Source organism: Phoxinus phoxinus, assembly GCF_949152265.1.
Source record: "Phoxinus phoxinus genome assembly, chromosome: 3".
NCBI classification, from domain to species: Eukaryota; Metazoa; Chordata; class Actinopteri; order Cypriniformes; family Leuciscidae; genus Phoxinus; species Phoxinus phoxinus.
Genome location: NC_136878.1, coordinates 42,388,438 through 42,407,641, shown reverse-complemented (window position 1 = coordinate 42,407,641; position 19,204 = coordinate 42,388,438). Strand labels below are relative to the sequence as shown.

Genomic DNA, 19,204 nt, shown 5'->3' with positions numbered 1-19,204 from the left:
CAGTGGCGCTGTTTCCTTCTGCTTTTGGAGTGTGTGCCATTTGATGTTTCTCATATAGAGAGCCGAAGTCCCTCCCCTTCCGGTGGACCACCATGGGACCTTTTTTCGGAAAAATATTGTATGGTAGTCAATGGCTAGAGACAACAAATATTTTGATCTCGTTTGAATTGTGCCCTGAATTACACATATGATGTTTGTCAATTTAAAATATACATTTTAAAGTCAAGAAAGTCGCAGTTTGATGTAAAACTGTTGAGGTGTAAGACTGTGAAAATACATAATTACAAAGACTACAAACCGAAAAGGCGCACATGTGACGTCATACCTTTTCACTCAATGAATGAAGCTAACTTTACTGAAGCTAACTTTACTGAAGCTAACTTTACTGAAGCTAACTCTACTGAAGCTAACTTTACTGAAGCTAACTTTACTGAAGCTAACGTCTGTCATTTTTTCTATAGTCTTACGTTATAATCGTAACGTTACGCCATGATGCCGAGCAATGGTGACGTATAGTGCGAGACGAGAGATGTAGTTCATTGAGCGATTTTCACATAAAACTAAATGTTACTCTTCCGTTTTATGACAAACTGCGACTTTCTTGACTTTCATAATTATCTTTTAAATTGACAAACATCATATGTGTAATTCAGGGCACAGTTCAGACGGAATAAAAAGATAAGTTGTCTCTCGCCATTGACTACCATACCTATTTTTTCCGAAATAAGGTCCCATGAGCCGGAAGCGGAGGGGCGGGACTTAGGCTCTCTATACAACAGATATGACAGTCCTTATCAGTTGAGCAACTTGGTAGTGGCACCAGCAGGAAAAAAGGTCACAAAATGTGAGCCCTGTAAAATGATACTGGGTGTTTTCTTCTTCATGCTTCAGCCAAACAGCAAGTCCACACAGCTAAATATATATCTGGTCAGATTTTGTTTACATTTGTATTGGAACAATTCTCATATTCCAGCTAAAAAATTCCAGCTAATTTTGTCAGCAAAAACTAGACGGGATTCTCAACTCTGGCCCTCGAGGTCCACTTTCCTACAGAGATTACCTCCAACCTTGATCAAACTCATCTTCCTATAACTTTCTAGCAATCCTAAAGACCTTGATCAGCTTGTTCAGGTGTGTTTGATTAGGGATGGAGCAAAAACCCGGCAGGAAAGTGGACCTCGAGGGCCAGAGTTGAGAATATCGGAACTAGACCAAGAATAGCTATGCCTGCTACTTATGCAATTTCAGCAATCCTATAAGATCCTTAGAAATCACACTGTATGACATGGATCTAATAAACTTGGGTACGACATGTAGTGTATGTAGACTGTACGATGATGACACCTATTGAATCGTAGACTATGATGCATGTGGTAAACAAATAGAGCAAGATGAATCGCACTTTGGCAATTGTGGTTTTTATCTGCGCTAAAAACAGAGGGAAAAGCGTGAGAGGAGAATATGGACGTGGTCATGGCTTGAGGAAAGTGGCCATCTTGGCATTTCAATTTTGCAAATGAAACTTGAGTGTACAATGTGTGCCGGGCATTGCTCAGACTTGATGTTTATAAACACCATCCTAAACTAAATAAGTAACAATTGAATACAATGATATGTCTATGCGATTTGTTTGCAACTTTTACATCCTTTTTGAAGCTTGAAAGCAAGCCACTATTCACAACCATTGAATTGGGAAACGTTACTGGAATATTCATCAAAATGTCTCCTTTTGTGCACTGGAATATGTGCTATAATCTCAACATTGTGTTTTTTTTGTCCCTTTCACCCTTTTCCTACTCTTCCACCTCTCCCCTGTGTTCAGGCTCAACGCTATATCACACAGCTCAAGTCGCAGATCAACATTCTCGAGGCAGAACTGGAGGAGCAGCGCGTGCAGAAGCAGCGCACCCTGGTGGAGAATGAGCAGCTACGCATGGAGCTAGAGACCATCCGCCGCCGCAACACTGAACATGAGAGCGTACAGAGCAACTTTTTTGAGGCAGAAAGTGAGTTTGTGCAAGCATGCAAATAGATATTCTTAAACGAAAATATGGCAGCTGATGCTGATGACTTTCTCATTCATAGAAAAATCCCAAGCAACAGAGTTGCGTTATAATAAACTGAAGGAAAAGCATGCTGAACTGGTTGCCAACCATGCTGAACTCCTACGAAAGGTATGACGAAGAATACAGTGTACCTATATGTGTGTATACAGAGATATTACTTACCTTAGTTTGCATTTGTTTCTAATAACTTGATATTCTGTTTTCTGGAAATCTGAATAAATCAACTGGTATATGCCTTTATTACATAGAATTGTTCTAGATTTGCATATGTGCACGTTTAAAGGATATGCAGTTGTGAATGTGTCCTTTATCTTTTATAGAGTGCGGACACAGTAAAGATGCTGTCAGCCACACAGCAGACTCAAGAGGAAATAGAACGAACTAAGCAACAGTTATCCTTTGAGGTAGAAAGAGTCAGACAAGAATCAGACATGAAGGTGAGTGTGCACACAAGTCTTCCTTCACTTGAACTGTGACAGCACCCAAGGACTGATTCTAACACGGTATCTTGTTGCTTTAGTTTGAAGAACAAAAGTTTGATATGGATAAGCTGAAAAGGGAGCTTGATGCGAAGAATGCAGAGATCCAAAAAGTCAAGAGTACATTGCAGACCTCTGAGAAGGTATAGTATCTACTATTAACGTAACTTTCAGGATGCACAAATCTTAGCTTGCACCATCAGCCAATGAATTACTGTTATTCAGGCTTCAGACAGTTGTCACAGATGGAGGGTTCCCATAGTGTCCGTTACTGAATGTGTAAAAAAATCAATATTGTTTATTTTCTGTGTTTCCCTCAGTCAGGAGAACAGATGAACAGCTCCATGGCTGCACTTCTGGCAGAAAAGGATAGGCTAACACTGTCTATGAGCATGAAAGATGTCGAGCTGTCCTCTCTGAAGAAGGAAGCTCAGCTGAAAGAGTGTTCTCTACAGCAGGAGCGAGACAGGACCATCAAGGAGCTGGGAGAACTCCAAGGCAAACTCAAAGAGAAGGTAGGGTTATGGGTTATGCTAATGAAGTAGACTTGGATTGATCTATATTGTGGTAAATTCACTGCATTTTTTTTTTTTTTTTTTTTTGCAAGTCATTGTATAGAGCACAACATGGACGCTAGTGACCGCCCACTCAGAACCCAGAACACCATTGAAACCATTTAGCAACCGCCCACAAAACCCAAGCAACTGCATCTATTTATCTACCTATTGTAACTCGCGTGGGTTATATGCTATCTTCACAGTTCTTACCCAGCGCTGTTCCGTGGGTTCTTGGCTTTGTTCTGTCGATCGGTTTATCACTACTGTATGGAGGACTCCGACAAGGAGCTCTGGTGATCACAACACTTGTTTTATTGAACATTTGGAGGCGAACATCATGAACAGCTGATTAAAGAGTGTGTCTCATCTCTCTCTCCACTATCACAACTGCCACGCAGACTTTCTCTCCTGCAATCTATATCGTGGGGTGCTGTTCTCGTGATATTATCCCCCAAATCCTATATATAGTTGTAGAACCTTATTTATAACCTGAAATTTCACTCCCTACACTATCTATTAGAGGTAGAAAAAAACGTACAGCATTGCATCCTGATTCTTTTTTTAGCCATTCAAAATCGACAACCCGAAGAAAAAAAATATTATTCAGAGTTTAACTGCTTGTGTGCGCTAGAAACAGACTCGTTCGGAAAGGGTAAGTCAATTTTAGTGTGGGTTTTTGCTGACAACGTGCCATACACTATTTTGGAGAAGAGGGTAATTCCCACTTTACAACAACAGTGCTAAAGACTTGCAATCATTTAACAAAGAAGAAAGGTCCTTGTTTATCTGACAATCTTTCTGTAACTATACATTCTAGAACACCTTAATATTACCCATATCACCTTATCAACTACCTAGAGGAAAACCCACTACCATTTTTCCTTTGGCTGACAATGATGCACTGAATCAAAAGCTATCGCCATTTTTGACCACAATGTAGTGTGCCTCCAAAGCTTCTGAGTAACTTCAAGGCATGATGCTGATGACACGTACCAGATACGCCAAAGGCTGAGTCCAAAATCACATACTCTCTTGAGTAGGTACTTATTTTGAATAAGTCATCATTTCAAGACCGGTAAAAAAGTATGTTCTATAACATAAATATGTGTAGTATGAATGTAATCCGGACATACTACATTCGCCATGTTGTCATTATCATGTGACCTACCAGTATCTGATGTGTTGCTTCACCACCATTCACAAATCCTCTCCCATGGCCTCATGGGATAGTAAAGTGTCCATCGTATGCTCACTTCAGAATCTCAGTGGAAGAAGTAGGTCATCCTGGTACTATTCCTTCATTAGTACTGTGAATTCGGACATACTTCTTTTGTCACATACTGTTTTTTGCCTACTATATAGTAGTAGGGAAGTATGTGATTTCAGATGCAGCCACAGCCTCAGAATGGCGGCCATGTTTCTCAGGGCACGCTACTAACACTACATGCAAATTTTGAAGACAATCGGACCAACAGTTCTTAAGTTAGAGACAATTTAATGTTTTGTTGTATTATAATGCCACCAAATGACACATTACAAGTTTCATAACAATACATCAGTGCTTTTGTAAATAATAGTATTGTACTGCAATATTCAAAATGGCCTGCTCCCAAAATGGTTGACATGGGAAACTTGAGTATCGATCATTTTGGTTCAGTATGATGTACTGAATCTATTGAGAACAGTCTCATGATTTTTGGTCAAACTATTTAGAAGTTATAACTAAGCAACGAATGTAATCATTCATAGCAATGTATCCTTTTGGTTTGGCACGGATACATGTACTGTTGCAGCCAATGCCACTACGTGAATGTGCTATCGTTTTGCGGTATTAAATGTAACAATTAATTTTAAAATGTAAAATTTCTGACCCCTATTTTGGGGTCACTAGCTTTATACACATACCAGCACTGTGCTAAAGTAACTTTTGCGCTATGTGTCTGTAGTCGAGTCATGAGGAGCAGCTGCAGCAGAGGTTGTTGGAAGAGCAGTTTAAACTTCTGCAGGCGACAGTCACGGAGGCCGAGAACATCATTCAGGACGCTGTCGCTACACTGGACGACCCCCTGCACATCAGCTGTTCCAGCTCCCCAGGTACTGCCACTCATCCCAATAAAACATTTTATCTAACAAGTATTTACATTTTTAATGAGCCGGATGATCTGCATGATTTTAACCAAACAATCCTCAAATTGACTGTCTCTAGATTACCTCATTACCCGAGCAGAGGCCACGCTGGGCTCCATTGATCAGGTGCACACGGGCCACTCTGAGTATGTGAAGAGTATGAGGGGTATGTTCTGTCTCTCACTCCCTATCCATTTGTGTATATGTTTGCATAATCTTTATTCATGCTTGAATGCTATTTCCCGTTTACTGTTTCTGGTTCAGATGCTGGGGGTCTGGTTAGGGCTCTTACTAAGTTTTCTCATCTTGCTGCTGACACAATAACCAATGGAAGTGCAACGGCACACATGGCCCCTACTGACGACGCTGACCGTAAGAGCACACACTTATAAAGCTTGCTCTTTGTGGAAAACACTTACATATGCACAAACCCACAGATGTGTTAACATGGATTATGATTTTGTTTATGTGCAATTTACTGTTTTATTATGTGAAGGCGAATTTATGTTTTTGAACGAATCTCACAAAACGTGTTCAGGTGACATTTCACTTCAAAATCAAATTCATAATCAATATATTAGAGAAAATAATACCTATTTTTGCAGCATAACATTATTTCATGACAATTAGGCACATCCTCCCAAACTCATTATTGTATTGAAATAATTATGTAATTCTCATTTATTGTAATATGAAAAATTTACAATTTAAATTGTACTAATTGTATTAATAATTGTATTAGGGCTTGCTGATGCAATCCTATATTAAGGTATCATGGGCCCTATTTTAACGATCTGAAACGCAAGTATTAAACGCGAAACACAAGTAACTTTGTGGGCGGATCTCGGACGCAAATCTAAAATGGATTGTTCTGAAGTAGCTTCATTACTCATAGGTGTGGTTTGGGCAATAAACGTGCAACGTGCAATAAACCAATCAGGGGTGCGTTTCCCGAAAGCATCGTGTTAAACGAAAGTTCGCAAACAGCATCGCACACTTGTGTGGTTGAAACGACAGCTCTCGAGCTGTGGTCAGAAGCAGAGTTTCTAATTTACATGAGATGTAGACTGAATATCTTTAGCTAAATAAGCAAGCTGACATTCAGTACAACCTGTGTTATTTATTTAGAATACATACAAATGTAATTTACGTCTTTTAGTTTGTCAAGAAATTTAAAGCACCATTTTTGAAGACTGCGCATGTATGAACGTGCTCTACTATGTAAGAACGAGCCAAATATTGAGTCTGGTAATAAAGAAAAATTAGAAATGGTCTTCAGATGCCATGTCTGTAACTTATATGACAAAATCTAGCGTTAATTCGATCTCAAACAGATTAATTAAAATAAGTTATTAGTCCACCACGTGCGAGACGTCATAAACCAACGTGGTTGAACGATACTTTGCAGCATACGGTTTCGGGAAACAGTCGTGACTATCTAGTTGATTTCTCCAACGATGCATCGTACTATGGTAGTTAAGCAGTGAGCTATATAGTTGTACGGGAAACGCACCCCAGAGCGTCATCTTACATTAATTGCAGGAACGCTTGTTCCATGGCGGATTGCGATTATAATGGCGGATTTGCCAGCCGCACGCAACTTACATGATGGTAAAGTTGATTTCGCAGTCTTAAGAATTGTGTTTCCTGGTTCTTGACGGACAACCCACTTTGTCAGGTGTCCTTATATACCGATGTGTGTTGCCACTATTGATCAAACAGGTTTGATCCGTCATTACTACAATTAGCCTGAATAATTTGGGTAAATGTGTAAGCTAGATTTAAACCTATTTTTTCACATCTTCATGGACACCACAATGATTTCCCTCGTTTTGTAATAATTTTCCTTGTAATTATGCATAATTTGCAAAAATATGAACTGCTGCGTCTGTCTAGATGAGAGAAGCAAAGTGTATGCTGTTGTGCACACGCTACATTATGGCCAAGCATGCGCCCTTAAAATAGCATCTGAATAACGCGCCACTGATTTTAGACAAGGTTTTTCCTGGTCAGTGGCAGAATTGTTTTCTGAAACTGCAAAATAGCACCAGGGAACGTTTGCGCCGGAACATGCCTCCTCTTTTCGCTGAACCGCCCATGTGCGTCTATGGAGGGAAAAGTCCGCTTTGCGTCGGGTGCAAAATAGGAATGATACATGCGTCGGCGTACAAAGTAATTTGCACTGGGTGCAAGACAGGGCCCCATATGTCATAATTGATATCAAGATTTCAGGTTATTGTCAATATTTGAATTAGTTTATATGTTAATTCATATAATTTCCCTTGCATTTTCTTCCAATATAGATTGAATTAAGTTATTGTACGGTATTGAGATGTATTGAATCATTCCAGATGTCATGAGGTGTATCATGTTGTAAGGTAGTTGCCCTTTTTATCTTATTTTATTTATTGGTAAGTATTGTAGACTTAAAAGTAGAGTTGAGAGAGGTGGACAGGAGATAAAAGAGGTCGGACTCAAAACTGGGTTCCGATGAGCCAACAGCTCTTAGGTACTAGTGGGGTGAAATGTGAACCTAGGCATATTTTCATGAGATTTGCTCTTGTAGAACTGCCTACGGTGTAACTTTGTGTCCGCTTATGTGTGTATGCGTGTTTATTTATAGGTTTGACAGAGCACTGTAAGAGTTGTGCCACCCAGAGCCTGCAGTATCTTAGGAATCTCAAGTCAAAATCAACTGTAAAGGGGGCCGATCCCACCTCGATCCAAGCTGCGGTGCAGAAGATTCTTAGAATAGCACAGGTGAGGAGTTGCAAAGCACACACACAAGCTCTATTCCAAAACAGAGCGAGGTGCTTTGCTGTCTATATAGGCGGCTACTTTCTGCATCATTCTTAATGAAATGGAACATTACATAAGCAGCAGTTTTCTTGAAGCGGTCATGACATGAGAAATCAAATTTGCCTTGATCTTTTGACATATAAGAGGACATATAAAACATCCTATAAGTTGCACAGCTTAAAACCTCCTCATTATAAATGAAGCGATTATTTAATAATCAAGCTCCAAAAACGTCTCGTTTGGATATTGTGGGATTTGTGACATCACACGGCCAGATACATTTGCATATGACTTCCTCCAGAGCAAGACATCAATGAATAGCTTAACATCATCGCACCATAGCTCAGTGCCCACTGATATTCAGTCACTTAACAGCTGGTATTTACCTACACTGGATGTGAGCGTCGCATCGCGTCAATAGCTAATAGAACCCATTATAATCACTGACGCTGTCTACACTGGATACCATTTCTGACATACTCCACACACTTGAGTCTGCCAACAAGAGTTCAAATGGAAGAGTGAAAGAACGTTCGCTTTGATGCGTCTAGTTTAAACAGCTCATTTGCGTCTCAGAAGGATATTTTAATGGCGTCCCGGATCGCATCAGAGGATTATATATTTGTTCGTAGCATTTTGTTTTGGCACAGTGTAATGGAGAGTTCGCTAAGAAAATGTTGTTGAAAAATGAAGCAGCCCACTGTATTGGATCTGACAGTCGCTGCATCACAAATCTTAAGTAAATGAATTCATAATGCTTGACTATAAAAGCATGACTGTAAATGACGATATCGCAGATTTTGTTAGTTTTTTTTTACCTGAGGGAGGGGGTTCTAGCAGACCAATCACAACGCTTGCGATCTGCGTAGAATTGACAACGTGTTGTTACATTTTTATGAGAGGTGCACGTCAGGCTACGCCATAGGCTACGGATGCTGCACGCAGACTGATGGTCAGAGAGTCAGACTGCTAACTTGAAGGTTGCGGGTTTGATTCTCAATACCTGCAGGAGATGACTGAGGTGCCCTTGAGCAAGGTACCTAACCCCCAATATCTCCCCGGGTGCTAAAGCAAAATGGCTGCCTACTGATCCAGGTGTGTGCACTAGCTTGGATGGGTTAATGCAGAGGACAAATTCCGAGTATGGGTTGCCATGGCCTTCACATTTCACTTATAAACTTATATGTACTTATTTACTATCTTTATTAACATTATAAATTAACCTCAAGGAACATTAAAATATTTGTATAAATCCATGTCATGACCCCTTTAATAGAATAGATAGAATAGAATATACTTTTATTGTCCCCTGGGGGAAATTTGTTGTGGACTCAAAAGTGCTAAGTGCCATCGCTGCCGTTACAGACAATAAATACACATAGAAATAGAATAAATACACAACTACACATTGTGTGACTTTAAGAGTCACACAATTGTGTCATATCACGCAAATAGTGCAGCACATCCAAAGTGAGCAATACAGTACTCTAATGAACACTAAAAACAGCACACACAAATATTGGGTACATTTTTTTCCATTATTTAATTTCATAGATTGATAAATGTATAGCCTAGCTCTATTTATAATTCACATTCAACATGCGAGCTTGTTGCAGTGCATTGTGTATTAATTGATTAAATATCATTCTGTTCATTTATTGAAACAATGCTTTAATTATTTAATTTTTTACACTATAGATTAATGATTTTTCTACCTCACATTAATGGCTGCTTTGTTAATGAGATATATTATATACTGTCTGAAGGCTGACAAATATTGAGATCATTTGTTTTAGCTATACCACCCAACTCAATACACAGTACTTTATATATATATTGAAATGCTCACACTATTAATATTTCAATCATTCTTTTACTCCAACTTTTCTCTGCTTGTTTCACTCTGTGTTTTTTCTGGTCCCTCTATATCTTGTATTATTTATTTCCTTTTTCAGGATCTGAGGCCAAAAGGAATAGATGTTGGAAAGGACGAGCTGGGCGACATGGTGGATAAAGAAATGGCTGCTACCTCTGCTGCTATTGAGGAGGCTGTTAGGAGAATAGATGTGAGTACAGAGTCATGTATTAGTCACAGAAAACCTCTGCCTCTGCTATTGTTATTAATAATAGCTTTATGAAGTGTTGTGTTAGTATTTTTGTTGATACTGGGTCACAGAGGAGCATATTTTGTTTGTATTCACGTTAATTTTAAGATTTTGTTTTTGAGGCATTAAGGTTATTTTATATTATATATTCTTCTTTTGTTTTGATCTTGATTTGAATTGTTTGACTGTCTAGGAAATGATGAGTCAGACCAGGAAGGACGCAACGGGAGTCAAACTGGAGGTCAATGAAAGGTCTGTGATTTGTACGCCTGTAACCAGTTGATTTGTTGAAACCTATAAAGTGTCACTCGTTTAATATACAGCATGCTTGCATGTTTCCATTTATATGCATTTTCTCTTCATATTTTTCTTCAAGGATCCTAAATAGCTGCACTGGCCTTATGAAGGTAAGATTAGAACATATGGAATTATAGATGCTGGAACTGCTATATATTGGAACTAGAAAATTTGAATTCTATTTACTTCAGTAGATATGTTTCCTTCCACCTATTTTTATGCAAATGTGGTGGTATCGCAGGGGTATCTAGCAACATTTAGCAACTTTCAAGCAGGCTCCCCGATTGCAGCGACTTTTAGGAGTTTTTTCCCTGGAAGTGACGATTTTGTTCTCTTAAAACATGGGATGGAAACTATGCTTGTTATTTTGTGTGCAAATATTTTATGCGATATTCCAATTTTGCGCATTAGTGAAATTTGCAACTTTGATCGGAAACATATCTAGTGATGTGAATAAAACAAACTTGTTTTATCTGTTGAGTACTTTATTTGAAGGTGTCCTTGTTACTGTGTAACTGAGTGATATTAATTATCCACATGTACTTACTATAGGGTTAGTGTTTGTAAATATGCATAATTGCATGTTATTACAATAATAAGTGCATGTAACATGTATAACAAAGTTACTGTGTATCATTTATATTTTATTCGAATGTTAATATCCTGCAGGCAATTCGTCTTCTGGTGTTGGCATCCACAGACCTGCAAAAGGAGATTGTGGAGAGTGGAAAGGTAAAGTGTTACAATTAGTATTACTATTATTATCCTTGTCATTATTCTTTTATACTTAAGTTATTATTGGTGGCCTGATTTGTACTTTAAAGTTAGTTTCAGTATGTATTATCAAATGGAAAGTATTAAATAAATATTAAGTCTGTTTCTGATATTATGCATTTTGTGCACGTTTAATTTCTAAAGAGAAGTTTCAATAGATTTGATATACATGTGATTGTTGTGTGTGTGTTAGCTGAGAGATCCCTCAACCTGCGTTCTTTCTAGGGCGCCGCTTCGGTGAAAGAGTTTTATGCTCGTAACTCTCGCTGGACAGAGGGTCTTATTTCTGCCTCCAAAGCTGTGGGATGGGGCGCAACACAGATGGTGTATGTATTTTTGCTACATGTCCGAGAGATATAATACATCTTGTGATACAAATAATTATTTTTATATGAAAACTGTTTTGTTAACGAATGTGTGCTTTCCCTTTCCAACAGTGATTCTGCTGATAAAGTGGTGTTGCACACTGGGAAGTATGAGGAGTTGATCGTCTGCTCTCACGAGATCGCTGCTAGTACTGCACAGCTCGTTGCCGCCTCCAAGGTGACACTTTTATATCATATATGTGTATATATAAGGCAGCAAATTGAATGCGATCAGAAAAAAAATAATGATGCAATAATTTTCTAATGCATTATGTTAATTTTAGTTTTTTTTGGGGGGAAAGGCATACATGTACAGCTTTTTTGTTGCTTTCGACAATACTGTTGCACCACCTATTGCCTGATGGATAAATTTTACATGGCTCCTCAGAATTGCAGCATATACATGTGCAATAAAAATTGGATAGAAATAATGTTCTGTAAAAATTGGATATTGTATTCAGTAGTAATAGCCTTCAGAGTAAACCAGGCTTCACCCATGACTAAATATCCTGGAGAAAGCATGCTGGATCCAACTAGTACTTATTGACCAATACATTTTAAAGAATCTTCCTACACCGCTTTTGTTGAAATTTGACACACATCCCATTACTACAGAAATACATGACAACAGTGGTTCTTGAAGCAAAGTTTCATTTCTAAACTATAAAAAAAACTGTGAAAATAAATGGCTGTAACTTTTGAAAGGAAAAGCAATAGCCATACAAGTAAAAGTGGCCATGTCCACTACTTTTACTCTCACTATGTTGGTACACAGCCTAATATAGTCACCCATATTGAATGCACATTTATAACATTATAATTTGTGTTATATTATCCTGGCATTAAATTAAACACACACACGCACAGACAAAAAGTAAACACTGCTGTAATAGTTGACACAGTTGCAGAGGGAGACAACTAAATTGTTCACTTTCTCCAGACTGTCATAATCTATCTCTCATTTTTCCTATTGTGCACAGTCATATAAATTATATATATATAAAAAAAATATTTTATATATTGAAAAAATATTGATAATAATGATTTGCTTTTGATCACCCATATGCCTCAAAAGACATGTATCCTGCATTTCAAACCCAGAAATGTGAAAAGGGTCCATAATGGTCTATACTGTGTTGTTTTATCTCGACCGTTTAGTAGCAGTCTGGAGCCCTGCATAAACTATTGTTTGTCATAATTTGTAATATTTTCTTTGTTTTATCTCTGTTCTGTCAGTTATTCTTTATCATCTTTGCTCTATCATCTACAGGTGAAAGCTGACCGCGGCAGTAAGAGGCTCGGTGTGCTCCAGCAGGCCTCGCGTCATGTGAACGAGATGGCTGCTGGAGTGGTGGCGTCCACCAAGACCGGGCTGGACCAGATCGAGGATAAGGGTAAGTGGGATGTTATAGGGGCTTTTGTGTCATGATTGCTCATGCTTCTCTTAAAATAAAAAAATATATAGTTATGCTATGACACATTTATTAAAAAATATATTTTTTCTTTTTCTTCTCATGTGCATATTAAGACACCATGGACTTCTCTGGCATGTCTCTAATTAAGCTCAAAAAAGAAGAAATGGAGGCACAGGTTTGTTTTAACAAGTTTATTTTTGGTCACATGCTTAATAAAATTGTAAGGATGTTGTTTATTTGCATGTATGACTTGACAAATACTGTTTCTGTAAGGTATTCGTGTTGAGGAACAAAGGTTATTGTATCCTTTGGAAGGTTAAGATATCAAAACCTGGCAGTTCTTGTTTAGACTGTAGAATGAGTGACAGCGGCGGATGAGATCTAAGCTAAAGCCGCTGTACTCTTTCCCCTCTAACCACCACACACTTCCTTCATTTTCCTTCTATTTATGAAAGTCTTGATGGTTTCTTCTTGAAATCAGAGAGTTGCTTACTTCAACAATGTCATGTTGGCTGACGGAGTTGTTGTCTGGATGTCTTACTCAAGATCTGAGTCAGATAGTGGTCTTGAACTTCTACAGAAGTCACACCTATTAAAAGTAGATTTACCAATACAAAGGTGTAATTTTGTGCAGAGAATAATTTCCAAACTTATTCACATAATCAGAGTAAGCTGGCAGGTTTCTGTGCTGTTAAACTCTAATTACTTACTATAAAAGAAGTATAGTGAAAGTTATATGGTACATGTCAACATCCAGGAAAGTAAGAGATATTATTTTGAAATGAGACATGTTACTTGAATTAGTCAAGCAGTTCATTCAGAAGGTACTGTAGCCTTCTGAAGCACATTTTTAGGTATCAATTCTTTATTTGGCTTATAATACAATATATACTTTATGAAATCAAATTGAAGATATTAAGGCGAGACACTACAGGTGAATAGGGTAAAATATTTAACTAGCAGATATCACCATGAAACATTCCCAGTTGATTTCCTGCATTAAGATGAGAAAAAAATGTATTACAAGTTTTCTGTAATTTAATGTTTAAATATGCAAATTAGGCAATATCTAAGTAAATATGTGCTAATGTGCATATAATTTAAAATAATTTTTTCATTGTGTTCACATATTAGATGAAGGGAAAATTACAGAGGGATTTATGGATATATACTTTTGTTATCCTGTAAATCAGAATATACTGTCAATAGCCTTAAAAAATAGATTTTTGTCATGTTTTTTGGAATAAAATGTTATATAAATCAGGCTAGGAATAATATATTTACAAATCCCTCTGTAAATGTCTTCATAATATAACTAGGTACAAGACGGGAAAGTTTGGTGTATAGGTGCTACTGAAGTGGAGATTTCGGACTTGGAGTATGAGAGAAGTCATTTTGAGAAAACGGGCTTTAAAGATTTATCATCAGCCAATGAGATTGCGCATTCAGCCCTTTTATTTTCACGATTGGTTGCTGATAAAAAGGAAATTACCATATTTGGATCCGACAGAATTGTACAGGAGAGAGCTTTCTAACGGTGTGTGTGATGACAGGGTGCAGACAGCGATCGCAGAGCAGCCGGATCATATAGAACGCCAACTTTTGTTGAATTTATGAGAAATCTACAGACGCAAATAGACAAATTGTAGTAAAATAAAGACCTAAATGTGTATGTTGGACTTTTTTTTCACCACAAGTCTGAAAGAAGAGATTATTGAAGACAAATATCCCAAAATCTCAAAATTGACCAGTAAAAAAAAAAACTATGTTTTTGCCTGCCGTGTCTCGCCTTAAACAGATATCTGCTAAATATTTTTAAGAAATGTGAATTCTTTGTACTGTCATCTAAAGTTCCCTGAAAGAAACAAGGTATTTTAAATGTGCACACCCGTCATCCATTATTTCCACCACTCTTTTGATGACATGACGTTTTATGCTCGTGTAACATAAAGACAGTGATCCGAAATGCACCGCATTAAAATAAATCTACTTATGCATCACCATATCTGATGCCAGGGGAGAGTTTTGCAGGGTTCCTGCGTAGCACGTCACAAGCCTGTAATGAGGATTGTATCTCGAGTCTTGCGTTCGGTCTGCTCAGCAGGGGATGATGGTAATAGTCAGACAGGCAGAGGTCAGCTCCGGGAGATCAGTCCACACACAGTGTTAATCCAGGGATGAAGCGAGATCAAGGTCAGTAACAGACAGAGTTTGCTAGGAGGAAGCAGTCCCAAACAGCAAACAAGTAAAAATGGAGCAATCTCACACACTAAACCGAAGAGTGATGAAGCATCACCGGGCAAAGAGATGGCATGAGCTCTGGACACACATGTAGTCACAAGACTAACAGGGTCCAACAGGGTAACGGAGAGCGAATCATTACATCCAGACTTGCTGTGCAGCTCTTTGGTGTCAGAGCAAGTAATGGAGCAAGCCTCTTTGTGGGAGATGAAAAACAACAAGCTTACACACTCTAGTTCTGACATCGCAGTTATTACACAAGGTGAAAAGCACAGGACCCTAGTACTAAGCCTTGTGGCACTACTTTTGATTGATATGACGCTTCATTTACTGAAACGGTGATAGCAGTCGGTCAGATAGATAAGATTTAAACCAAGCTAATGCCATGCTTTGTCAAGCAAACGTAATGATAATGAATGAATAGCATTAAAGTTCGTAAAGTGGCTAGGTGAGCGCAGATTTCCTTGATGTGTTGACATAATTTTAATTGAAACATGAAGTCATATAATATGCCATGGTCACAGGGTTGATTCCCTGATGCGTTTACACCACTAAGTTGACCTCCAGCTGCTTCAGTGTCAGTTTAGCAGTCTTGTGCGGTGTATTGTAATGTGCTCCACTGATCTGCAATGCTATGCCTGGCCACAGTGCACTGGTTGATACATTTTGATGTCCTAGCAATCATGCTATTCTATATTTTGAAACAAATTGAATGCGAGTGAAAGGCTCAAACTCAAATAATGAGAAAGGGTGTTCGAATTAAAGGCAATTTTCACCAGCTGTCAATGTTTTAAAGGGATTTAAAGTGCTTGAATTTCACTCTAAAAAATCTGTACAAGACCTCAGTAGTTTAGTGTATTAATGAATGCTAGTGATAAGTTTCTGAATTCAAGCTGTGCTTCTGTAGGTAAACCGGATAGGATGCATATAATATAACCTTGCCTTTTGTTTCCTCTCCCAGGTGAAGGTTCTAGAGCTTGAGACCATGTTGGAAAATGAGCGCCTGCGTTTGGGTGAGCTGAGGAAGAAGCACTATGTGATAGCTGGCGTCCCTCTAGAGGAACTGGCTCAGGACAACGGCCTGGTCGCCTCCCCAAACGTGACCGCTGGCCTGTCCTCCCCCAAACCATCAAAACCCACTCTAATGAAGAAACCAGTTCTTGCACAAAAACCCAACATCCCACCCAAAAGCACGGTAACACTCTTTTTGTAAATGTTACACGCAATTTCATGTTTAGGTTATTGACTTTGAGGGATTTTCATGGAGTCTTTTATAGATATAAGTGAATTTATAAGTGAATAAGAATAATAATGTTTGGTCACACTTTGGATTAGGGTCCAATTCTCACTATTAACTACAACTGTATAAAGCCTCAATAAACTCCTAATTACTGCTTATTAATAGTTAGTAATGTAAGGGGAATTACCGTAGTCAAAGACCCAGAACCAGATATGATGAATGAAGACTCGGAGTCAGAATTATATTAAATTGAAGAAAAGTTTTACTGAAGATGGTTTGCAGTTTCATCAGCAGAAGTCAGCTTCAAGACTCACAAGGAGTTCGTTGGCTGCCCCGCTTACAGTTACAAAGGTCACAGCAGTTCACCAAGGTCTAAGCTACGTCCTTGCTTCAGGTTGAATGCTTCTGATTGGCTAAGAAATAGATAAACAGTAATTTTCCACACATATACAGATAGACTGAAGCATATCTGCATTGATTATGCAGCTGACACTCGGACCCTGAAGTTAGGCACAGTCGTGATCTTCCAGGTCGCAGATTTGGGTTGCTGGGCGCCAGTATGTCCAGAACAACAAGTCAGTCAATCTCCAATAATGCCAGTGGTTCCTTAACCTGTAACCAAGAAGACTAACACACACACCAACACACAGCTTTTCCCAGGTTGGATTTGGCCAGTCTCCAACTATAAACTGGAGAGTCTTATAACATCCAGATAATACTGTATGTTCTTTCTCTCAAGAAGAGGACAATTTAGTCTAACTGGAAAGTAAGGCTTTAACAATGAAATGGTCCCTTAAACTATAGACTTCAATGACCATAGTTGTCAGGGTTCCCCAGAAAAACAGATGTATGTATTGACACATGTTGAAGACCTTTCTCAACAGAACAAGTCCATATTTCAGTTCTGGAAGCCGGGCTGAAAGAGCAAGCACTTACTGCATTCAGATATCAAAAACAGACATTAGAGAATACATGAAAAGAACATTTCAGTAATCACACTGGTAACTTCTATAACACAGTAAAATCTTGTTTAATACTGATATATATTGATATTGATTAATACCTTGATTATAATCACTCATTAGATATACATTGAAGCGGCAGTGGATTCCAGAATCCTCCGTCTTCAGTCAGGTAGTTGTTACGTTTCATTAGGATTAAGGGATGTAGAATATGGTCTTAATAATAAGGAATTAATATGTGCTTTATAAGTACTATTAAACAGCCAATGTCCAAGTAATATGCATGCTAATACAAAACTAGTTAATAGTGAGAATTGGACCCTAAACTAATGTGTTACCTATTTATTTTTTTATAGTAACAATAATGCAAAGCCATGTGGACAATCATTACAGCAAATTATACCATAGCACTGTTGATTCGTTGACGGGCATTCTAATTTGTTGATTAATAATCTATACACTGATCAGCCACAACATGAAAACCACAGACACGTGAAGTGAATGTCATTGATTGTTTCGTTACAATGGCACCTTGGCGTCAACGCTAATCTGATTTGATTCCAGTAAATAGTTCTGCTAATTAAAAGCTTTATTTCTTTATCAATCATTTTGCCACTGCAATATGTAGCAACTAATAGTATTGAAAACATTCTCTTTACCAGATCCCGTCTCTTTTGTGTGGTATCTAAAACTCTTTTGTCTAATATTCAAAACAGAGAGTCTTGTCTAATGCCCATTTCTGGGACCAAAACTGTATGAACTAAAGTCTTAATCTAATCTAATGGGTTATTTCTGAAAAGGTTATTGTGTACTTTAGTCATCAAAGGAAACTAGTTAACAGGATTGTGATTAGTTTTTATCACGCATCATCAACTAAAGTGTTCTGTCCATTTCTTCCAGCTGAGGTGAGCACATCTGGATGAAGATATCTGAAGACTCAAACTGACATGCACCCAAAACCTTTATTCAACTTCTCTTTCTTTTCCCCATGTCTGCTGGTTCCAACGGTTTACCAGTTACATGCGAGACCTTTGCCTTCTTTCCATTTGAGAGTGCCTTAGAGGCGACGGATTATTTTTATTTTAGACATGGAGCTATATAGTACTGGGTGTGTATCATTTGCATAGTTTCAAACCATTTAGTTTTAAAATTATATACATTGTTTTATTTACAATACACATAGTATGTAATAGGGCAAGTGGTGAAAAGCGTCTGGTTTAAAGGGATAGTTTACCCGAAATAATCCTAATTCCAACATGGGCTCATCGGACGTGTCTCTGCGTACATTTTTGCAACACTACAAAAACATACATATATATACAGATCACAGCTTTTATTCCTTTTCACACAAATTATTATTATAGGGCACATTGATTCATAATTTAATTTAACTTATTTCAATATGTCAACTCTTTTTGTTTATACAATGTTGTTTTGGATCTCATTGACTTTCATTGTACAGTATTGGCGACAACAACAATAACACTAAGATCTATTTTTCAAAGTGTGTGTGTGTGTGTGTGTGTGTGTGTGTGTGTGTGTGTGTGTGTGTGTGTGTGTGTGTGTGTGTGTGTGTGTGTGTGTGTGTGTGTGTGTGTGTGTGTGTGTGTGTGTGTGTGTGTGTGTGTGTCAGAAGAAATGCAAACAGGTTTGGAATGAGTAAATTATCATGTTGATGTGAACTATCCCTTTAAGGACAGAGATAACGGTATTGCAATGGATTTGTAACGTGTCTGTGCATCCACAAACGTTATTTTATGTGTGATTCTTATATAAT

The 19,204-nt window shown here is 38.1% G+C and overlaps 1 protein-coding gene across 1 annotated transcript in view; it reads left to right on the top strand.

Moving 5' to 3' along the window:
- hip1rb (huntingtin interacting protein 1 related b) overlaps positions 1–18,777 on the top strand; it is a 38,746-nt gene extending 19,969 nt beyond the window's left edge. Inside the window, exons 14-32 of the mRNA XM_079608073.1 lie at positions 1,823–2,006; positions 2,086–2,174; positions 2,387–2,503; positions 2,587–2,688; positions 2,866–3,060; positions 5,049–5,196; positions 5,309–5,395; positions 5,494–5,601; positions 7,853–7,989; positions 9,984–10,094; positions 10,327–10,385; positions 10,510–10,540; positions 11,100–11,162; positions 11,430–11,530; positions 11,642–11,747; positions 12,840–12,963; positions 13,098–13,159; positions 16,187–16,420; positions 18,328–18,777. Of these exons, the coding sequence (XP_079464199.1) occupies positions 1,823–2,006; positions 2,086–2,174; positions 2,387–2,503; positions 2,587–2,688; positions 2,866–3,060; positions 5,049–5,196; positions 5,309–5,395; positions 5,494–5,601; positions 7,853–7,989; positions 9,984–10,094; positions 10,327–10,385; positions 10,510–10,540; positions 11,100–11,162; positions 11,430–11,530; positions 11,642–11,747; positions 12,840–12,963; positions 13,098–13,159; positions 16,187–16,420; positions 18,328–18,336 (2,067 nt within the window). The 3' untranslated portion in view covers positions 18,337–18,777. The remainder of the gene's footprint in view (positions 1–1,822; positions 2,007–2,085; positions 2,175–2,386; positions 2,504–2,586; positions 2,689–2,865; positions 3,061–5,048; positions 5,197–5,308; positions 5,396–5,493; positions 5,602–7,852; positions 7,990–9,983; positions 10,095–10,326; positions 10,386–10,509; positions 10,541–11,099; positions 11,163–11,429; positions 11,531–11,641; positions 11,748–12,839; positions 12,964–13,097; positions 13,160–16,186; positions 16,421–18,327) is intronic.
- Positions 18,778–19,204: the final 427 nt, after the last annotated feature.